This window comes from Ostrea edulis, chromosome 8 (assembly GCF_947568905.1).
Source record: "Ostrea edulis chromosome 8, xbOstEdul1.1, whole genome shotgun sequence".
Classification (NCBI taxonomy): domain Eukaryota; kingdom Metazoa; phylum Mollusca; class Bivalvia; order Ostreida; family Ostreidae; genus Ostrea; species Ostrea edulis.
In genome coordinates this window covers 63,141,311-63,162,452 of record NC_079171.1, presented here as the reverse complement: position 1 = coordinate 63,162,452, position 21,142 = coordinate 63,141,311, and the positions used below count along the sequence as shown (strand labels likewise).

General features: G+C 34.2%; 1 protein-coding gene across 7 annotated transcripts; it reads right to left on the bottom strand.

The window, feature by feature from the left end:
* Positions 1-7,872: 7,872 nt before the first annotated feature.
* On the bottom strand, positions 7,873-17,592 carry LOC125678764 (furin-like protease kpc-1). Of its 7 annotated transcripts, none has more exons than XM_048917443.2 (15): positions 17,363-17,592; positions 16,971-17,072; positions 16,648-16,743; positions 16,412-16,549; positions 16,212-16,276; positions 13,838-13,926; positions 13,562-13,734; positions 12,153-12,359; positions 11,019-11,116; positions 10,764-10,867; positions 10,460-10,577; positions 10,145-10,183; positions 9,587-9,894; positions 8,960-9,037; positions 7,873-8,844 (listed from the first exon to the last, which is right to left on the bottom strand). In XM_048917443.2, exons 1-15 carry the CDS (start codon positions 17,522-17,524, stop codon positions 8,642-8,644), a joined length of 1,980 nt encoding a protein of 659 aa, XP_048773400.2. In that variant the 5' UTR covers positions 17,525-17,592; the 3' UTR covers positions 7,873-8,641. The 7 variants fall into 7 exon arrangements, with proteins under 7 accessions (XP_048773400.2, XP_048773403.2, XP_048773402.2 ...); XM_048917446.2 differs by having other exon boundaries at positions 7,873-8,711; XM_048917445.2 differs by lacking the exon at positions 10,145-10,183.
* Between the last annotated feature and the right edge of the window lie 3,550 nt (positions 17,593-21,142).

The following is a 21,142-nucleotide window of genomic DNA, read 5'->3' as shown; positions in this document are numbered from 1 at the left end:
GTTATTATATCTGCCCTTCGGGGGGTTATAATCAAACACTTGATGCAGGCAAGCACAAGGTGACTGGCACCTCTGATTTTTAACTCTACTAGACCAGAAGAGCTTATGTTATGGTAAAGTGTCCTTTTTCCGTCCATCTGTCTCTCTGTATGTGAACAATTTTTAAAATGCTACAACTCCTACACATTTTGTCCGATTTCAATAAAACTCGGTGCATGGGTAGACTACATCAAGATGGCCAATTCTGTACATTGATTCTTAATTTCAATAAATGATGTTGCCATGGTTACAAAAAACGAATAATCTGAAATGCTTTCCAAAAACTATTCCGACGACAGTTTTGGTCTGATTTAAATACAATTTTGTACACTAGTAAATTACATCAAAATCCATAATTCTATTTATCAGTTTTTGATTACATTAAATGGTGTTGCCATGGTTACTAGACCAATAAGAATCTATAGAATTATTTCAAAGTGCTACAAAAATTGCACAGTTTTGACCTAATTTCAATTGAATATTACAAGTTCACACCAGTAGAGCCATAGTCTTATCAGAGAATTGGTTATAATTATACCATGAATCAAATTAAACTATATAATAAAATGAAGAAGAAAGAATGCAAATCTAATACCTAAGTTGTTTTTTTTTTAATGACAGATTAATTTTCAGCAAATCTATTCTGATGTGTTATTTTATTATTAAAAAACAAAACAAAAACATTAATAACCATGATGTAGTGTTTTATCGATATCAAGAATATTCACGTCTGTTGATCATGTATATGAAATGATGCATAAAACATTCTCCTAACTTTTAGAAATAAACTATAATCTTTAACTGATAAAGTGTTACCTTATTAGTGTTATTTTCCCCTGCAAATAAAGTTAGCCTGGTAGATAGGAATTGCCTTGTCTGTCTGTTTATCTGCGTTTCTAGAGGAGGGATTGCCATATCATGGTAATAGGTTTGGAGAAAAAAAACATTGGCTGCTGCTTATATGATACAGAGATGAACTTGACCATGGATTTGTTATGACCTTGACCTGGTATTACTTACACACAGTCACCTGGAGAAAATATTGTGTGTTGTAACCTTTATCAGGTTTTATTTAGACAAGGTCACAAGGAGAAAAATGTATTAAATTTTGGTGTGGGCCATAGCTGTAACAGAGAAAACAATCTAACTAGACACAGAGGTTACTTTAAACCTAATGTTGCATCACTACTTGAACTCATTTTCATTTGATGAAGGAGGGGGATAAACTGTGGCTGGGCCATTTCTGTGTAACAGAAATTTAAGAATCCTATTGACACTATAGTGGCTCATGATTTGAGGGTTTGTCCTGCACTTGACACGAGTCAATTGGACATGCAGAACATGTTTAATGAATTGTATTGATAGTATCAGGGTCATTAACTTTTTGAAATTGTATATATCTTGTTTGCAATAAAATTCTGAATTCTACTGTCTCTCTTTTTTTTTGAAAGAAATCATGAAATTCAATTAATTTCTTTGACTACTTTAGATAATATTCTCATGTTACATGTAGATTGAATGGTCAATTTTAATGTACTGATGGTTACTTTGTAGAAAATTTCCAGGAAAAAAAGGGGGAAACATGTATATATTGACGTGATGTGGTTTGTGTGTTCCTACCCACTATGCAATTGCTGTTTATTTTATACATGTATGTTTACATATTGTTGTATCTATTACCCCCCCCCCCAAAAAAAAAACATACTGGAATTAACGTCTCGTTAAGGACAGTGTTTAGGTCTGATCCAAGCTTTTCACAAGCAGTATTCAAATCAAACTTGCATAAATCATAGTTTATTAATATATGTCTTGACCAATGCATACATTGATTGCTGTATCTTGACTACATATAACACGGCAGTGACTTCGGTTTAGGGCAGCATTTAGGGCAGTTCTTGACATATATCAATAAGTATTGAAACCAAAATGAAATGTATGGTGTATCTAAGGCTGCTTTGTATGATGCATGCTTCGAATGCTGCATTTGACCTACCGTTTACAAATAAGTGACACCGGTTCAAAGAAAGTGCTCTGCTCTGTTTTCAGTTTATCTTTGGAGATATACAAACCAAACTTGGACGATGCATCTAAAGATGTTTTTCAGATCTTTGACACCTGTTAAGGACTACGTTTTGGTCTGTTTTCAGCTTATCAAAAGGGGAACACAAACTAAACTTACTCCTGAGGTGCATCTACATATCGTTGGTCATTTCAATGCGTGCTTTGCATGCTGCATCTGACCTACATTGCAAGCTTCCGTGATTCATTAAGAACAATATTTATTTTTTTCTTATCACGAGGAGTTTTCAAAGCAAACTTCCTTAGTGCATCTCTGTAAATCTGTCTTCGTTTTGAGTATTCCCCCCAGGGTGTACTATTTCCCTTACGAGACAGCTCTAGTTTTTACAGGTGCTTTGATGAAAATTTACCTCAGAGAAAAAGCCTATATGCTAGTCTGATAAAATAATGTTTTGTTGTTGTTGTTTTTTGGAGCTCCTACACAAATCATATTCAATTGTATGCTGTATATAATTGTTTTTGCATCCACACATGTTTTGTGAGATATTTTACACAAAGAATATATATATATATATATATATATATATATATATATATATATATATATATATATATATATATACATGTATATATATATTACTGTGATATGGTTTGTGAGTTTCTACCCATAAGTATGTTATATATAATTATATACTATTAGTACTATTTCCCTTAGGAGACAGCTCTAGTTTTTACAGGTGCTTTAATGAAAAAATCAAAGAAAAAGCCTATATACTAGTCAGATAAAATGATATGTGTTTTTTTTTTAGCTTTTACACAAATCATATTCAATTGTATGCTATATATAATTGTTTTTGCATCCACACATGTTTTGTGGGATATTTCCCGCAAATACTTTATATATATTGTTATGATATGGTTTGTGGGTTCCTACCCACACGTATGTTATATATAATTATCTACTATATATCACTGTGGGACATATACCCACAATGTAATGACCCACAACGTTATCTATAGCTTTGAAACCAAATATGAGAAAACTTTATAATTTTCCTATATTTGGGATCTACATCAAAATCTATTCTTAAAAATGTGTTTTCTTTTGTAATAAACATATTACAAATGCAGGGTCCCATAAACCATGTTTATGGATCATGACCCGCAAACCACGCTAATATATATATATATATATATATATATATATATATATATATATATACATATATATATAAAGCACTAAATAATCACAACTAGGTACTGAAAATTTTCGCCCCAGCTCGGGGTCGAACCAGCGACGTACGGTGCCCACCGCCTAGTAAGATTGTCAAACTGTTAGGACGCTATCTTTCCATGAAATGTAAACAGAAACAGTTATGGAAACACAAATTATATCATTCTATTACCGTAAAAATTGAATTTATCATAATGATTTATTTTCTTCAAAACTAAAAATTAAAAATGTGCTTGGGTCAAATGGGGAGTAACATCAATCAATATATTTGAATATTGAATATTATTTAATGTCCCTCTGGAGAATATTACACTCATATGAAGGCGTCACCACTGCCGGTAAAGGGCATCAACATTTAGACCTATGCTCGGCGCTTATGGTCATTGAGCAGAGAGGAATCTTTATCGTGTTACATCTGCTGTGACACGGAACTTCGGTTTTTAGGGTCTCATCCGAAAGACCGCCCCATTTAGTCACCTCTTACGATAAGCAAGGGGGTACTGAGGACTTTTTCTAACCTGCATCCCCACGGGACATCAATCAATATATAGCTATATCAGGCTAATATTTGTATTGTGTCGAAATGAATATATTTTTATACTGATGGCCATAAATTACATATAATGCTGGTGTGCTATGAGTTGATGCTCATGTGCCCTTCTTAGCCTCGATTTTCTATAATTTCGACTAAAACCCCATTCCATCAGAGTACCATCCAACTTAATTTAGATAGTGTGTACAATGAAGAACCAATTCAATTCTACTTTAAATCTTGCGCAATTCACTTTCCCTCATATGAACATTATCTTCACTGGGTTTTACATGGATTTCTTCAGTATTTACCCTATGTATGTGCTAGGCATAATGTGGATTCCAACATGAAGGATATCTTTAATGTTCACTCATTACGCATTCTGCTGCACTGGCAATGTAGACTGAAATTTTCTATACATTTCTAATTTATGTAATCCCTTACACAATGTCGTTTCAAATATATGGCATCTCTATCCTGTATACATTTATAACCCATATCTAGGTGGCAATATTCCATTATCACTTGCATGTGGTGTTGACATCTCTCAACTGATTCAATACTCAAGAGCTTGTTCTGCGTATGATTATCAGTTTTTAGATTGAAACAGGCTACTGAAAACAAGTTGATGGTACAGGGGTTACAACACTCCTAATCCGCATTTCGCGAATTCTATGGTTGTTATAACGATCCATTTTGCCAATCCAACCTATCATTATGCCAAATGCTGTCTGTGTGTTTCGTATCGATTGCTAGGCCGTTCTTGGCACACTGATTTTGACGGCGGATAACTCCGTTTACCTGGTCAGGATATATGGCTCACGGCGAGTGCGACCGGTCGAGAGGGGGTGCTTACTCCTCCTAGGCAGCTGTTCCCATCTCTGGTGTGTCCAGGGGTCCGTGTTTGCCCAACTCTGCATTTTGTATTGCTTATAGGAGTTATGAGATTATCACAGTTTGTTACCTTCGCATTTCATATGTAATCCCTTACCAAGTACTGTAAAAGTTGTTATTTACGCTAGGGATTAAGTGCGCGCTTTTTTCACATTGAAGATTATGTGTTGGGAAAATACGCATAAACGGAATATACTACATATTTTATCAACTATTTATAACTATACGCGTTGGGGAAATTTAGCGGTTATTACGTGGCCACGTTATTAATGTAAAGTGTCCCCACGCGTAACTAACCACTTTTGCGATATAACTTCAATGTCACCTCGATATGTGCGAAACGTTTCCCTGCTACCTTAAAACATAAACCAAGAATTCTTAATTTTATTTTTTTTAATCTCTGAAAAGGGTATTGACATTCCATATATAGTCGGAAGTTTCCAGGTATCTTCCACTAGTGACAGTCTACTGGCAAATCCAGACATACATTGGGAGGATGCTGATGTGAAGGACAAAGGAATACCTGATTCAAGAACTGTGGCATTGATTTGGTTGGATTTTTTAAGGTTTGATACAGGATACAGGGTTAATTCAATATACATTTTATTAACATTGAAATGAATCCCGATAACACCTTCACAAATTGAATCATGTCATTATGGTACATTCATATGTGTGTACCATTTTACTGCGTATCGTTGCATTACTAGGTAACACATACATGCAAAAAGAGACAAGACACGGACAATCAGTATTCTATATAACGATCTAGTTCGTCAATTCAACTTCGCATTGGGTCAAATGCTGTCTGACGTGTTTCATACCGATTTTTAAGCCGTTCTTGGCACACTGATTTTGACTGCGGATAACTCCGTTTACATGATCAGGATATAAGGCTCACGGCGGGTGTGACCGGTCAACAGGGGATGCTTACTCCTCCTAGGCACCTGTTCCCACCTCTGGTGTTTGCAGGGGTCCGTGTTTGTCCAACTATCTATTTTGTATTGCTTGTAGGAGTTATGAGATTGATCACTGTTCATTATCTTCACCTTGCTTCTAACTATAAGGTTAGACAAGTGTTCTAAATACTGACAAATAAGGTATGGTGGCCAATACAATACTGATTTTATTTGCAATTTCCTTTCAGATATGGGACCCGATTGTTCAGAGAAACGTTGATTTTATGAAACATAATATTTAGTTTTCACCATCTGTGATGACACCAAACATTATGCTGATATTGTGTTCTCTAAGGGAAAGGATTGCCACGTGCTTCACAAGGAAGTTCGCAGCCTCTCACTGAAGAGGAACTGTACAGGTATTATTAGTTCTAAAGTACCGGTATTGTGACAGTGATTTGCAGTTTAAAACGAACAATAAAATGCATTACAATAAGATCACGTTTACCAAAATTAGTCTGGCTAACACGTTCATTAAATGTGTACTACATTTACCTCTGATAACATATCCTAAGTAATCAAGATACTAATTTTCAGAGAGTCGTGAATATAGAAAACACTTCCAAGAGCAAAAGCTCTGACAATACATTACTAATTGGGGCTACGTATTAAGACATACTTTTGTTTCAAATTTTTAGGTATTATCTTATGCATGTCAGATGTGAAGTTCCACTTGATAGACAGATATTGGCCAACGATGTCCCCATCGAAAGAACTCAGTATCAAGAATAATGTCTAGAAATAGGTTTTAAGAGGTTGAAGATAAGAATATTTTTGCTAAATCTGATGCAGGTACATTTAAATTTAGTGCTTGAACGTAAGTACTTGAACATTCGTACACTCGTACATTGAACTTATGGAGGAAAAACGGGTAGTGCTTTTTGACAACATTTGATATGATGTTATTACTTAGTAACTAAATACTGGAATACGAAAACATCATTTTAAATTAACAGTAACTATATTTGATCTAATGTTGCAATTCCTAACAAAGTCATATTTCTTATATCTACCCCAAATCTTAGTACATTCAGATTTAAATTGATTTAGAAATATTGTCTTTTAGTCTTTCCGAATCTCTGACATGGGTCTGTAAAGAAAGGGTTACGTGAGCAAGGGAAGATACCAATTTCGTAAATTCCTATATTATTATGAAGACCACAAGGTACGCGGCATTTTCATAACACTAACCATTCATGTTTTCCAGAGGATTTTTTTTTTCTATTAGTAAATTGTTATTGCAAGACGTCTCCCAGTTATGTTTTGATTCTGAACATATTCAAGAAATTCCTAACGTATATCATTGTTTTCGTCAAGAAAACACCTCATCAGCCATGCTTATGTTTCTGATACATTACTGCCACTAATATTGTTAGCAGTTAGACTTCTTTGAATATTTATATATTTGTGCATCTTTGCTTTGCGGGGTCAGTAGGTGCTGTCTCAATATTGGGTTGCACATACTGATATTTAAGTCAAAATCATTAATGATTCATCATATAAAATGACATTGCAGGACTCAGATATTCAGAAATATCACCCGGGACGAAATATTACAGACGAACATACCCAAATACATATCCTCTTTTCGCTAAAAGTTGTGGAAAAATATAGCATTGTTAAAAGGATACATTGTTGTATGGAAATGTATCTGATTGACAGGATTAGATGATTTAAAGTCTGGTTGGCCCTCCGTAAAATAATTTTTCTATTTAAAATAACGGGAAAAGGTGGCAAACCTGCCATATAGGAGTTTTCTCACGGGGTAAGTCTAAAATCTGCGATATACAGCGTTGCAGATTTTCCCAAGAAATACTACTATCAGGAAAAATCCCACCCTTCTGTACATATTCACAGTATTTTCATCGGATAACATGGGATGTTTACTCATGTGAGGCATGTAATCTCACCTCTGGTGTTCTAGGGGTATGTACCCAATTTTCAATTCTTTATTGGATTTATAAGATTGATAACGATTCTATCTTCCTCTATATTATAAATTGCGTAGCATTGTTTAAAAACATGGATCAGGAAACGTTTGCCACATGAGTTCATTTTTTCATTTTAATCTGAAATTTTCATGCATATGAAATTTCGTAGTGTCTTCTAAAATATAAACTGAAAAATATATAAGAATCATATCAAGTTCAGTAACTACATACAAACATTAGTATCTGATAAAAATAGTTAAAAGATGTAGTTATATATATTTATTAGAGTTACAACTAATACATTATCAAATAAAGATATAGGTATTCGCACATTTTAAGATGCGAGATATACATAAAGAGAATCATAAATCAACATAATGAATTAGCAGTTTCCTTAAATAGGAATATCACAATTTCATAAGAACTTGGCTGTAAAGATATCATAATATTAATAAAGAAAACATATGAAATGGCTTCTTTACAAAATGATACAAAATTTCTGATAAATAAAGGGAATCTATCGCATAATAAACTTATAATAGAAATCAATGAAAACAGAACTTTTTGGATTTCGTATTATGAAACAAAGCATTGATTATTGATATACACATACATGCACATGCAACTTAGACTTTTGAAATATGTTATGGTTAACAAGATTTTTTACAATAACGACCGGATAACACTCCAAAAAAATGTATGTTACTATCATGCATAAATCTAAATAAATAACTGATATGGCGATATAATTACTTTATAATTTTGATTTATAAAGTGCATAGCCAAGCAGACTATAAAGATAGGTAATTTATTATATGTATAGATGAAATAAAATAATATTAAGTAACATGACCATCGAGTTTTCAAATTCTAAAACTTATTTTCGTTCGCAAGGTAATACGTCCATAATTTCTACATATATACATTATATCATATTTCTTGAATTCGTCAACAAATCGTGCAAGCAGAATGATGCAATTGTAACACAATCATTTTCAAAATGCGTCCAGGTTTGATATGCAACACAATTGAATCAACTTTGAATTGACTTGATAGGATTAGGAGACATGTCCGAGATACTTCCTTGCTTTTTCTTAAACTTTCTGTATATAATGAGAACTATAAATGGTGAAACTATTAAACATACCACTACAGGTACAGTTATTGAAATTATTAATTCATTTTTGCCGTCCGATTTGGAATCAACATATCCTCGAGTTACTGGTTTAATTACATCTAAAAGAACAGAATATGAACATTTATTTCTTCTTACAATTATATGAATGAAAGGTGAAGATAAGGAACAGTGAATCAATTTAAGATAAGAAAAAAAGTCATTGATTTTTCTTACCAACAGTTTCATTTTCCGGGCCCAGCGAAGGGTGAATTGACGTACCATAAAGGCGTAATTGCCATGTTAATAAACGTCCTGAAAATAAAGTCAATTTCTATTGTTAACCGCTGCATGCATTTTACAAATCTTATTCGACATTTAAATAATGGAATGAAGAAAAAAACCTGTTTTTGCCTCAGGATTTTTGATACAGAGTACTTTATTCCGATATGTTTAGCCCTTAAGGGAAATCATACGTCATCTTGCGTCTATATAATTGTATCCGAATTGTGTCTAAGCACATGTAGTCGACAAATGTAGTCTTTGCTACACCCTGCTTTGTTGTGGGGGCCTTAATCAAGAAATAAGGTATGCGTTCACAGTACAGTCATGTATGTCAGAAAATAGATGCAAGAGAAAAAAATCATTTCAAAAAAATCCGCTACAAACTGAAAAACATGTTAATTTTGTATTTCGACGCAAACGTTTTAAAAGTATATCGGAATTGGATGTATGTACCAAATGACGTTAAAAATAGATATTGTGGTAAGTCATATTTGCATATGAAATAAACAAAACCGTAAAAGATGTTACCAAAATTAGACTTGGAGCATACGGTAAAGATATTTTTTAAAAATAGTATACCTTGGTTTGTATTTATTGGAATTGACATTCGAATTGTCCAATTTCCTAACGACATCTCGCCCCAGAAATGAACGGAAGAAAATGTCCATGCTTGTTGACCACTTCCGGTGTCATATGGTCGTGCAGAGAGTAACTGACTTTCTGTATTTGCTGGAGATATGATACTAATCAAAACGTCTCTATGTAAATTTGCACTGAATTTAATAAAAACTTGTATGTGCTCCACATAATTAACGTTATTGCTACCCGATGCATTGCATCCATCAGATGTGATTATGTCTTCTGCAGAATTCAAACTGTTGACATTCCTGGCGATAAAAATCAGAAAATGTAAAATAATTTTATTCAACATACCATCCCACTGAAGACAAGGAATATTTAAAATTCAACATTTCAATAAAAAGACAAAGACAACGAACAAAAATTAATCCCTACAAAAGAAAACGTGAAACCCGTACAAACGAAAGTGGGACCAGGTGCCCAAGAGAAGAAAGTATCTCCTGTTGACCAGCCACGTCCGCCGTGAGCCCTATATCTTGATAATTCTTGAATTGTTACCTTTTTTGCAGGTGGTTCTGTAAATGTTTTACTTGTTTGCTAAATAATTGAAACAATAAGTGATTCTAATATCTAGTAGTAGACAGAAAATATAATACAATTATTCTGTGAAAAGTTCTATTGTATGGAAGTGTGATACTTTATCAAAGATTGGTAATGTTGCATTTAATGAGCAATTATAAAAGGCTAAATGTTAACCCGATAAGATTAACAGCATGAATTTTACAGCGTTGAGGTATTTTGTATTCCATTGCCTTTCGTCCCTTAAACAAAAGATGAAAACTATGATGACCATTCTAAAGACTATTGTCTTACATATTGACAGTTTTTACATCCGATGAACACACTCTGAAAGAAGGAAGTCCAATCCATTGTTTCGCATCCGTGATCAATGCACTTGCATCGAGAAGGCCAAACCCAAAAAAGTCGTGATCTGAATTATAGAGAAGAAGCATTTCTTACAGATATATTTTATCGGAGGCAATCAATGTGGCACATCTAAATCGAGATGTAAACTAATCTAGGTGCTGAGGTGAAATTTTCAAATGATAAAGTGTGGTGAATGACATACCGAAGGAGATAAATTGTGATATATATCATAGACGTATGCATAACATACACTGTTTGCCAGCTGCATTTGTTTTCCATATTCCACCTTTGAGATTGTGACGCTTTGAAGTCTTAACAATCAGGTGTTGCATGTCTCTCCATGTCAAGTTCGTGCTTTATAAGAGTAAAAATTCATATTTCAGGTTTATGTCGCTTATATAGTATTATATATGTGAGAAAGAGAGGAAATTGTATGATAATATGAAGTTAAAAAATATGCTGCTCTGGCTGAGCTTATTGAATATGAAATCAATTCACATATTACTTTGCTTGAAGTGTCAATGCTAGAATCCCTGCTGCAATTGGTGCAGTGGCGGATGTACCAGTAAATCGACCACATTGTGCATTTAGATCTGTCGTTTCCTTTTAAAGAATATAAATTATGATACATATAGGACAATTGACACGACATTGTTAGTGTATTTATGAGAAGGGTTAAAAAGCAGATACATAAGAAGAAGTGGCGCGCATGGTTTTAATATATGCCACTGTTCATTATCGTCACCTTTCCTGTTCCATTTTGCTCGAAAAACATATAAATAATGAATATGCGAAAATGTTTGGAAAAAAATCAAACATGGAAATATCATGGAAATTTATTTGTATGATATGCATGTCAAATTATACACTGTTTACCTTTAAAAGGTGACGATGACGAATAGTGATCAATCTCATAACTCCTATAAGCAATACAAAATAGAGAGTTTGGTAAACACGGACCCCTGGATATACCAGGTGTAGGACCAGGTGCTTAGGAGGAGTAAGCATCCCCTGTTGACCAGTCACACTCGCAGTGAGCCCTATATCTTGATCAAATCATTGTGTTAAGAACGGTCTAACAATTGGTAGGAAATACGTCAAAAAGCATATGATCCAACTCCAGGTGATATTGGAAAACTCGATCGTTATAACGACCATATAATTTACATGTAGATCTCGCGAAACGTTGACTTCAAACGAGATTCTTGAACCATTTTGACATCAATTTATTTACCAGTAACCTGCCTCAATTTAAAAACAAAATGACCATACGCGAAGAAACTACAGAGATTGACGATGTAGAACCTACAGTTATCCCGATGAGTTGTTAGTTTGTATGGAGTGAACATGTATATTTAATTAGGGAGTGGGTGTGGAAGCCTGGTGTTTTATTTCGAGTTATCTGGGAACTATCGAATTGACATATAAACGGAAATGAGTATTGTTAGTAAATGAAACGTGTTGGATATATCTAAATATCAAGTTGAAGGTCACAGCAAAATATTATTTCCTTCGCATGTAGAGGCTTTTGAGCACAATCTGCCTTCTAAGAAATGCACAGTTGCAGTGTTTTGCAGTAATGCCAGTGAATTATTTTCGATATATAATGCTTTGGAATCATAAAAGCAAAGCCACTCACGACAAAGTATTCAAGATCATCAGATCCATAGGTACACGCCATGATGACGCTGCATCTTTCGGAGTATTGAGCTGAATACAAATCATAGCCTATTCCCGATATTGCAATGGTATATATGTTGTTAGCATAACCATCGCAATTACAATTGTCATCTGGTCCTCCATTTCCAGCCGCCCAAACATAGATTGATCCTTTGCCATTTCGACCCTGAAATTTGCGTTAAATGCGTAAAGTGAATTAAGTGTATAATTTGAATTAAGTGTGTAATTTATCAAATAAGTTTAGAAAATATTTAAGATCTGGCCACTATCTAAGCGGACAATATGAAATCCAATGTCATTCAAGATAGAAACAACTGTTCTACAAGACACAACATAATTGTATTCCTTATGGAAGTTTATGATATTGATTACTGTTCGTTTTCTTCACCCCTGCAAGGTAAATAATTTATTCAGGATATAGGGCTCACGGCGGGTGTGACGGGTCGACAAGGAATGCTTACTCCTCCTAGGCACCAGAGTCCACCTTTGGTGTGTCCAGGGGTGTGTGTTTGCCAAACCATCTACTTTGTATTTCTTATAGGAGTTATGAGATTGATCACTGTTCGTTATCTTCACCTTTCATTCTATCAGATTAAATTCGTCAGTAAAGAAATGGATGATAACAATTGGAGCAAATTCGTTCAAAGTCATTCACGGGATCATTGACCTTTCGGAGTTTTAAATTTATCGGACCTGTGCGAAAGTAAATTTGAATTTATTTATCTAAGATGAAATAGCAAAAACCGAGGACCTGTGCCACAGTAGTTACGGCACGATAAAGATCCCCTACTCATAGGATATAACCACCAAGTATTGTCCTACATTTTGCAGTCGTTCACCGGAAATTGTGTCATCTTCAGTGAAAAATTATTGAGTGTGTTCTTAAACTCCGTTTACATGATCAGGATATAGGGCTCACGGCGGGTGTGACCGGTCAACAGGGGATGCTTACTCTTCCTAGGCACCTGATCCCACCTCTGGTGTGGCCATGGGTCCGTGCTTGCCCAACTATCTATTTAGTATTGCTTATAGGAGTTATGAGATTGATCACTGTTCGTTATCTTCACCTTGCATCAAATCAATCTATCAATGTATTTATTGGTGATGTTCTTTATCTTCGCCTTTCATTAATAAGAATCAATTTATAAAGGTGAAAATAACGAACAGTGATCAATTTCATAACTCCTCTAAGTACAAAATAGGGAATTGGGCACATGCAATAATAATTTTTAAATTATTGATTTTTTATTTCGTAGAAAAGTTTGATCACTGTTCATTATCTTCACCCTACTTAAAGAACTAATGAAAAAGGTTTCTTTGCCTGAATGATTTGAATTGACAATATCAAAAACATCTTTCAAGAAGCACCTGTCTAATTCCATTCTCTATTGCTGTTTGGACACTTGGGTCAGGACCATGAAAACCCTGCCTATCAATAACACCCCAGCTGTTAGAATATATGTCAATCTGATTTGTTCTGTGCGTCAGGGCTGCAGCTTCCCAAGCAGATGTTGATCCTATATTATCCATCATCCTTAAAGCTTAAAACGAAAGATATCAATAAATGTATATAATGAATGACAACATAAATATAACAGATGACAGCAATTAATCTATTAAAACACGGTTACAGATTCAACTTACCGACAAATTTTGCATCGTACGCTGTTCCAAGAATACATTCATCATTGTTACTCACAGCTGCTACAATGCCAGCACATTTAGTTCCGTGACTTCAGAAGAGAAACGGATTTTTTTTATATTGATAAATTCATGAAAGGCAGATAACAAGCTGCTTGACAATAGCAAGTCACATCCATAAATTTAAAAAGAAATGGGCTATAAGATTTTGTATAATATACCCTGTGCATTGACAAGACATGAAAGGTGAAGATAACAAACAATGATCAATTTCATAACTCATATAAACAATACATAATAGAGAGTTGGGCAAACACGGATCTCTGGATATACAAGAAGTGGGATCAGGTGCCTAGGAGGAGTAAGCATCCCCTGTTGACCGGTCACATACCCCCGTGAGCCCTATATAATGAGAAGGCAAGCGGAGTTATCCGTAATCAACATTAGTGTGCCAAGAACGGTATGATAATCGGTATGAAACATGCCAGACAGCATATACCCAATGATAGGTTGTATTGACAAACTAGATCGTTATTTCGAACAAAGAATTTGCGAAATGCTGACTTTAAACGAGACTGTTGGAACCTCTATACCATCAACTTGTTTGACAGTTGCTTGTTTCGATTTAAATACTGATCATAAGCAGAAGAATATCTTGTGTATCAAATCAGTTGAGAGATATAAACACCAGGTGCAAGTCATAACGGGATATTGCTACATAGATATGGGAAGTTGACGATGGAAAGGATGTAATCATCCAGTTTGTCATAAAGTGGAGTTGACCAACATTTTTTCAGTTTAGGACACCTTTCATCATGAAACCCTGCAAAATATGTACAAAGTGCAAGTTCGATACAATGTAAATGAAAGGTGAAGATAACGAATGTTGATCAATCTCATAACTCCTATGAACAATATAAAATAGAGAATTGGGTAAACACGGACCCCTGGACACACCAGAGGTGGGATCAGGTGTCTAGAAAGAGTAAGCATCCCCTGTTGACCGGTCAAAGCCGCCATGAGCCCTATGTCTTGATCAGGAAAACGGAGTTATCTGTAGGAAACATCAGTGGGCCAACAACAGTCTAACAGTTGGTATGAAACACATCAGACAGCAATTGATCTAATGATACATCATTATATATATATATATATATATATATATATATATATATATATATATATAAAATTTAACGCAAGCACTTTCATTTTATAATCCTCAGGCGTATAAAATGAAAGCGCTTGCGTTAAATTTTTAACTTTGTGTACTGTTTATTCTCTTTCTTTTAATATTTTATACCGGACACTGTGATTTTTTTTAAAAACACAATTTGGATATATATATATATATATATATATATATATATATATATATATATATATATCACATTATTACAGGAAAGAAGGGATATTATAATGATAAATAACGCGGGTACGTTAAGGCAGGTTATGGAAATCTTTACTGGGATACAATCTGCGAAACAAAAGCAAAAAAAGACAATAGCCAGCACGTCTATGAACGACATAAATATAATGAGGTTTTGGTTTGGTAAATAAACCTATTCGATAGATTGTTCATGTTTTTCATGTAAACTTATGCGGTACCAATTTTGATGCACCACGTGCGCATTTCGACAAATAATGTCTCTTCAATGATGCTGAACCGAAGTATTTGAAATCCGAAATAACAATGAATTTTTAGAGCTATTATAGGCAAAAACAGTTTGGCAAAAAAAGTGGAGTCAAATTTGTCTAAGGATAACAGCTATGCGTAAGGGAGATAATCCTTAATTTTTAAATGAATTTCTCAATTTTATAACAACAATTAAAGATGCATCCGTATTTTCAAGCTAGTAACGAAGTACTTAGCTACTGGGCTGTAGAGACCCCCGGGTACTAACATTCCACCAGCAGAGGCCTCGACCTAGGGGTCATTATGTAAAACTTATACGGGACAAATGTTGATGCACCAGATGCGCATTTCGACAAATAATATGTCTTCAGTGATGCTCAACCGAAATGTTTGAAATCCGAATTAACAATGAAGTTTTAAAGCTATTATAGGGAAAACAGTGTGCCAAAAAGGGGAGTCAAATTCGTCTAAGGATAAGAGCTATGCGTGAGGGAGATACTCCTGAATTTTGAAATGAATTTCTAAATTTTATAACAGCAATTAACTATACATCCGTAATTTCAAGCTAGTAACGAAGTACGTAGCTACTCATATATTTTTTCCACATACAATATATCACGGGAATGTCATATCTGAAAATCGAAAATGCAAGCACAAATTTCCTGTAAATTAAAATATGAACGTAACTTCGTGCACTCGGCAGTCCTGTCAGTTTAATCAGCATAATGAGTGTCATATGAATACCTAGCACCGGCATCTGGAGACGGATTTGAAGAACCATCTACGAAATTGAAACCATAGGCTGATATCTGAAATTTATTTAGACAAAGGGTCTTGTTTTCATCAACATGTAATTTGCAAATACAGAAAGCAAAAGCATGCGATGATTAAAACGCGGGATAAAACACTATCAATTGGTTTACTATATGATAAATGTTCCTAACCTGATTTATCAACAAGTCTGGGTGATTTATTTCTACACCATTGTCCACAATCCCAATCACGATCCCTGTTCCTGTATAATTTTGAGACCATGACGATAATACACCTTGATCGGGAATTACCTCAGTTGTGTTCATATTCTATGTAAAAGTAGACGGTAAAGATCTTGAACAATGTTGTGAGCTATTTTAAGCAAAATAGAACTAACGTGTGTAAATTCTTCTGCTGATTTACTTACGAAATACCACATGTCTCCCCATTTAGGATCATTAAACGTGGGAGATGTATTCCTTAATACTCTGATGTTGTATCGTTGTTGTTCAAAGTGTATGACCTTCCATAAAAAATACAAATAGGACGATCATTCCAAACATTGAACATCATTATAAAGTGTACAATTAATAAATGATTGAAACTGTTGTTTTATAATAGCTGTTTCATTACTTGTTATAACTGTATATCCACTACATAACACTGTGAACATAATTAAAATATTTCAACTGTGCGTTGAAAAAGGGGTGATAAAATTTTCTGAACATAGCCAAGAGGTTTGTAGTTTACCCTGTGTTCTCTTGCGATAAGAGAAATAGATCTCCTCCAATCACGGCTATGGCTTCCAACGGTTTCGTTTTTTCTTGTAAAGATGTAACTTTTCGGTAGGATCTGTAACGGTTGTTGATTTATCACTGTTCGTTATCTCCACCTACCGTACATACATATATACATGCGCACGAACGCACACACATATATACCATATGTAATTGTATGAAAAATTATCAAACAAATAAAAATAAAAATCACAAAGATTGAAAACATGTTATTATTATAAAGGAATGTTTGAAAATGCTCATCTCTTTTCGTCTAACATATTTCAAATTTGATGACATATGACATTTAATTCTAAAGTAAGTAAATTAATTCCAATGAGAAATGTATATTTTCAACATTCTTACCCCATATAAAACACGGAAGCCATATTTATTTGCTAGTCTAACTGCATCGGGTTTGTCACCATTCACAGAAACAAGAAAGTGGTTGGTCCACTGTGGTTGAGAGAAGGCGAAATGTTGAGTAATTATCAAAATTTTCAAAAAGCAGCACAGCGATTCTACCATTATATGATGTTACTTAGTTTTTCCCCTGATCATTTAGGTATTATCAGCTCCCTTGTGAAAGACGACAACAAAACATGGCTGACTGGAGATTTATTGCTTTATAAAACTGTCAATTTGTTTACAATGGTTTCTGCTGTATTGATTTTAAATGTGTTATTACATGAAATGGAAATATTTGTTATCTTTGATTCTGCAGATTCAAACACATTAGGATTAGACTGGAATATATAAATTATACCATTATTAGTTATAAGATAAATCTGTATTGCCATCTTATAAGCTAATTTCAATGTCTTAAGATTATCCTAATAACAATTGATAAGACTTGTAAAAACAATGAAAATCAAATAAAAAAAATGTTTTGCTTTAACATTGTGAATTTTTAAAACAACAAAACACCGGAGGTTTGAATAATTGTTGTGTTTGTTATTGAGCTACAGTTGTTAAACCTTAAAAGTTCCTTACGATTTATTCGCATAAACTAGTTTTGTCTCTTGTTGTCAATACAACATACACAAATCATTCAATACATCAGGTTGATATATACTGACCTAAAATAGATAAAAAGAATTTTCAAAGTTATAGTATAATTACTTTTCAAATAATATAATGCATATGAATTATGAAGTTTTCCCTCAAAAAATTATGTGGAAATAAAGAAGTGGATGTTATAGATCAAATGTATGAATTATTGGTTAAAATACTAAATGTTCACACATTTTCAGGTAAATTCTTCCATGTATAAACGTTATAAGAATCAGTGTTCTTGTCATGATTCAGAAAAAACTATATTATTTTCACTTCATGTAATAAAGGCATATTCTCTGTTCCAGTTTAACATTGCATATTGTTGGGGGACTAAATGTTAATCGTTTTATACCATATTACACCTAAGTTATTATGATAGCATTGAATTCATAGAGTCCCTACCAGCTCTGTCTTTTTAGCTCGATAGAGCACTGCCAAAGCTATCGGTTTCGATCCTCAACAGAGTCAACGTAGTCTCTGTTACATTATTATAGGATCTTCTAATGACTAGATTTACTTCAAACATACTGCAACTCGTATAACTTATTGATTGACTGTTGATTATTTTTCATAAAAAGGACACTTTTCATATTAAAAATGTATAAGGACCTTGAAGTAAATGTAACAAGTAATTCGATTTTCTTCATGCAAAATATGATATCAGCACTGAATGTAAATAGGTTCATACTTTAAAAATGGACAATGTTCAAAGAAAGATAATTCGTTTAATATAAATATATTCAGATACGAGGATCATTAAAAAAAATATCCAGACACTGTCTTTTTCGTATATATCATTTTTTGAAAATTGAAATTCAACACATTATTGGATGTAAAACTTATACGGTACCAATTTTGATGCACCAGATGCGCATTTGAAATCATTTTTTTTTTATCTACATGGGACGTTTATTTCTATTTGATCATATAGTATCTATCATAGATGCTTTTAAAAACAGTATATTCTTTCGCCACGGAGTATCATTATCTGCAAAACACAAAGTCGCGTTTCACAGTTTCTCAAAATATTGCCCTCTACATTTCACACACATTCTTTATAGCTTTATCGTGTAGACAGCTAGCGGGTGGTACCTCTTCTCATTTCCAAATGTTCAGTAAGAATACTGAAGACGGTGCTGTATCTAACATCAAAGATATCTTATATTTCCGAGACAGTGGTCATTTTCCATAGCGTTGCTTATTTTTTGAAACGTTCTTCACAAATGATTCGTTTCCTACCTAGACGCTTGTCATCCAATATACCGTTTCTACCAGATGAAAATCGTCTATGCCATTTATACACTAAAGCCCGATTCACTTTTCACATATTGTCTGCTTCCAGCATTTTAACAGTTTCTATTGGAGATTTCCGGAATGTGACGCAAATTGTAAAGGCTATTCGCTGCTCCATGATTTCCCGCGACGTTATGTTTTTACCTTAGTGAAAGCGAACTAACTGTCTTCTTTAATCCGATTTCCATATTACGTTAAGACTTCCCCAATGAAATGATGTAATAAGATAATCTATTTTATACATATAAAGATGACTTTGTTGTATTAGAAAACGTTCTCTAATTTTGATCGGATTCGGCCTACGGGTACAGCACTACAAAACTTGGAACTTTAGGGTTTGCCTTCTTTCAATCACCTGTCGGATAAATAGTGGGTACAATACTTTGGGATGCTCAACATTTTTTTAATTCATGTTTCTGCTAATAGGATCATGCCAGGTAGGGTGTGGGGGCTATTCTGGGGGTGGGGGTGGTTTTTTTTACAATGGCCACAACATATGAGACACCTTTAGTGTTAGCAAGATAGTTATGTAGAAATCAGTTGCGACACAAGAGGGTTCAGTTTTATGTAGAGCAAAAAGATATTTTGTGTTTAGACTCATGTTGTTTGCTGTTATATTTAAGGCTATGCACATATCTAGTGTGAATGATAAACTTACAGATTCTAAATCTTGTAAACAGTGGTACCGTTTCAAAAAGCTGGCATCAGAAGCACGCAGTATGCCAGAGCCTATCCCTGTAGAGTTAGTCAACATGATTTACAGATTCAGGTGAAAAAGTTGCAATTTTGTAAGAATACCAAGGCATCAGATGAAATGGGGTTAAAATAATTCTGTAGTTTTCGTAAGGAATTTGGTTATGGTCAATTGTCAATTGTGGCCACCTTCACTCTACGGTATTGTACAGTTCATTGCTTATTTGTCTTGTAAAACTTGTTCATATGCCACTGCTAGGACCTACCTTTCAACCATTAGTTTTCAATGCAAAATTCAAACTTTGGCAGATGTATTATAGAATTCCATTGTGGGTAAACTGCTGGAAGTTAAGGATGAACAGGTCAACTGATGTTCCATTGCCCATAACATTACAGCTTTTTAAGGGAATTGTTTAAGAATCGCCATCCATTTTTTTCAACAGTTACAAAACGAAGTTGTTTCGAGATGCATATTCCCTAGTCTTTTTAGTTTTCTTAGTGTTGGCGAACTGTCATTGTCGGCTGGTAATAATATTTAGTCCATCTTACAAGTGACAGATGTCACTTTCGAAACTAATTATTCCATGGTGTTTGTGCACACTAGGGAATCTAAAGCTGACTAACTTGGGAGGGGTGTTTCTCTGGACATAGATAGGGGTTGGGGTATATTATGCCCAGTTGCAAGTGTGACTGATTACTTGAGGATTATACTTCATAGAGTAGTACCACTGTTCATTCTTTTGGGGGTAGATCCACTTATGAGAATTCAAAATTCACCCATACTTGGATATTTCAACATCAAAATAGGGGATGCCTCTTAAGATTACGGATGTTGCCTATCACCACAGGCACATGATGTTTTAAATATCTATGATAAAAAAGTCTTCCTGTAAACATGATAATATATAGGGTCGACAGGGGATGCTTACTCCTCCTAAGCACCTGATCCCACCTCTGGTGTGTCCAGGGATCCGTGTTTGCCCAATTATCTATTTTGTATTGCTTGTAGGAGTTATGAGATTGATCAATGTTCGTTATCTTCACCTTTCATTCACAAGGTATATCACGCCGCCATCTTAGTTTTTTTTTACCAGCTGCATCGCT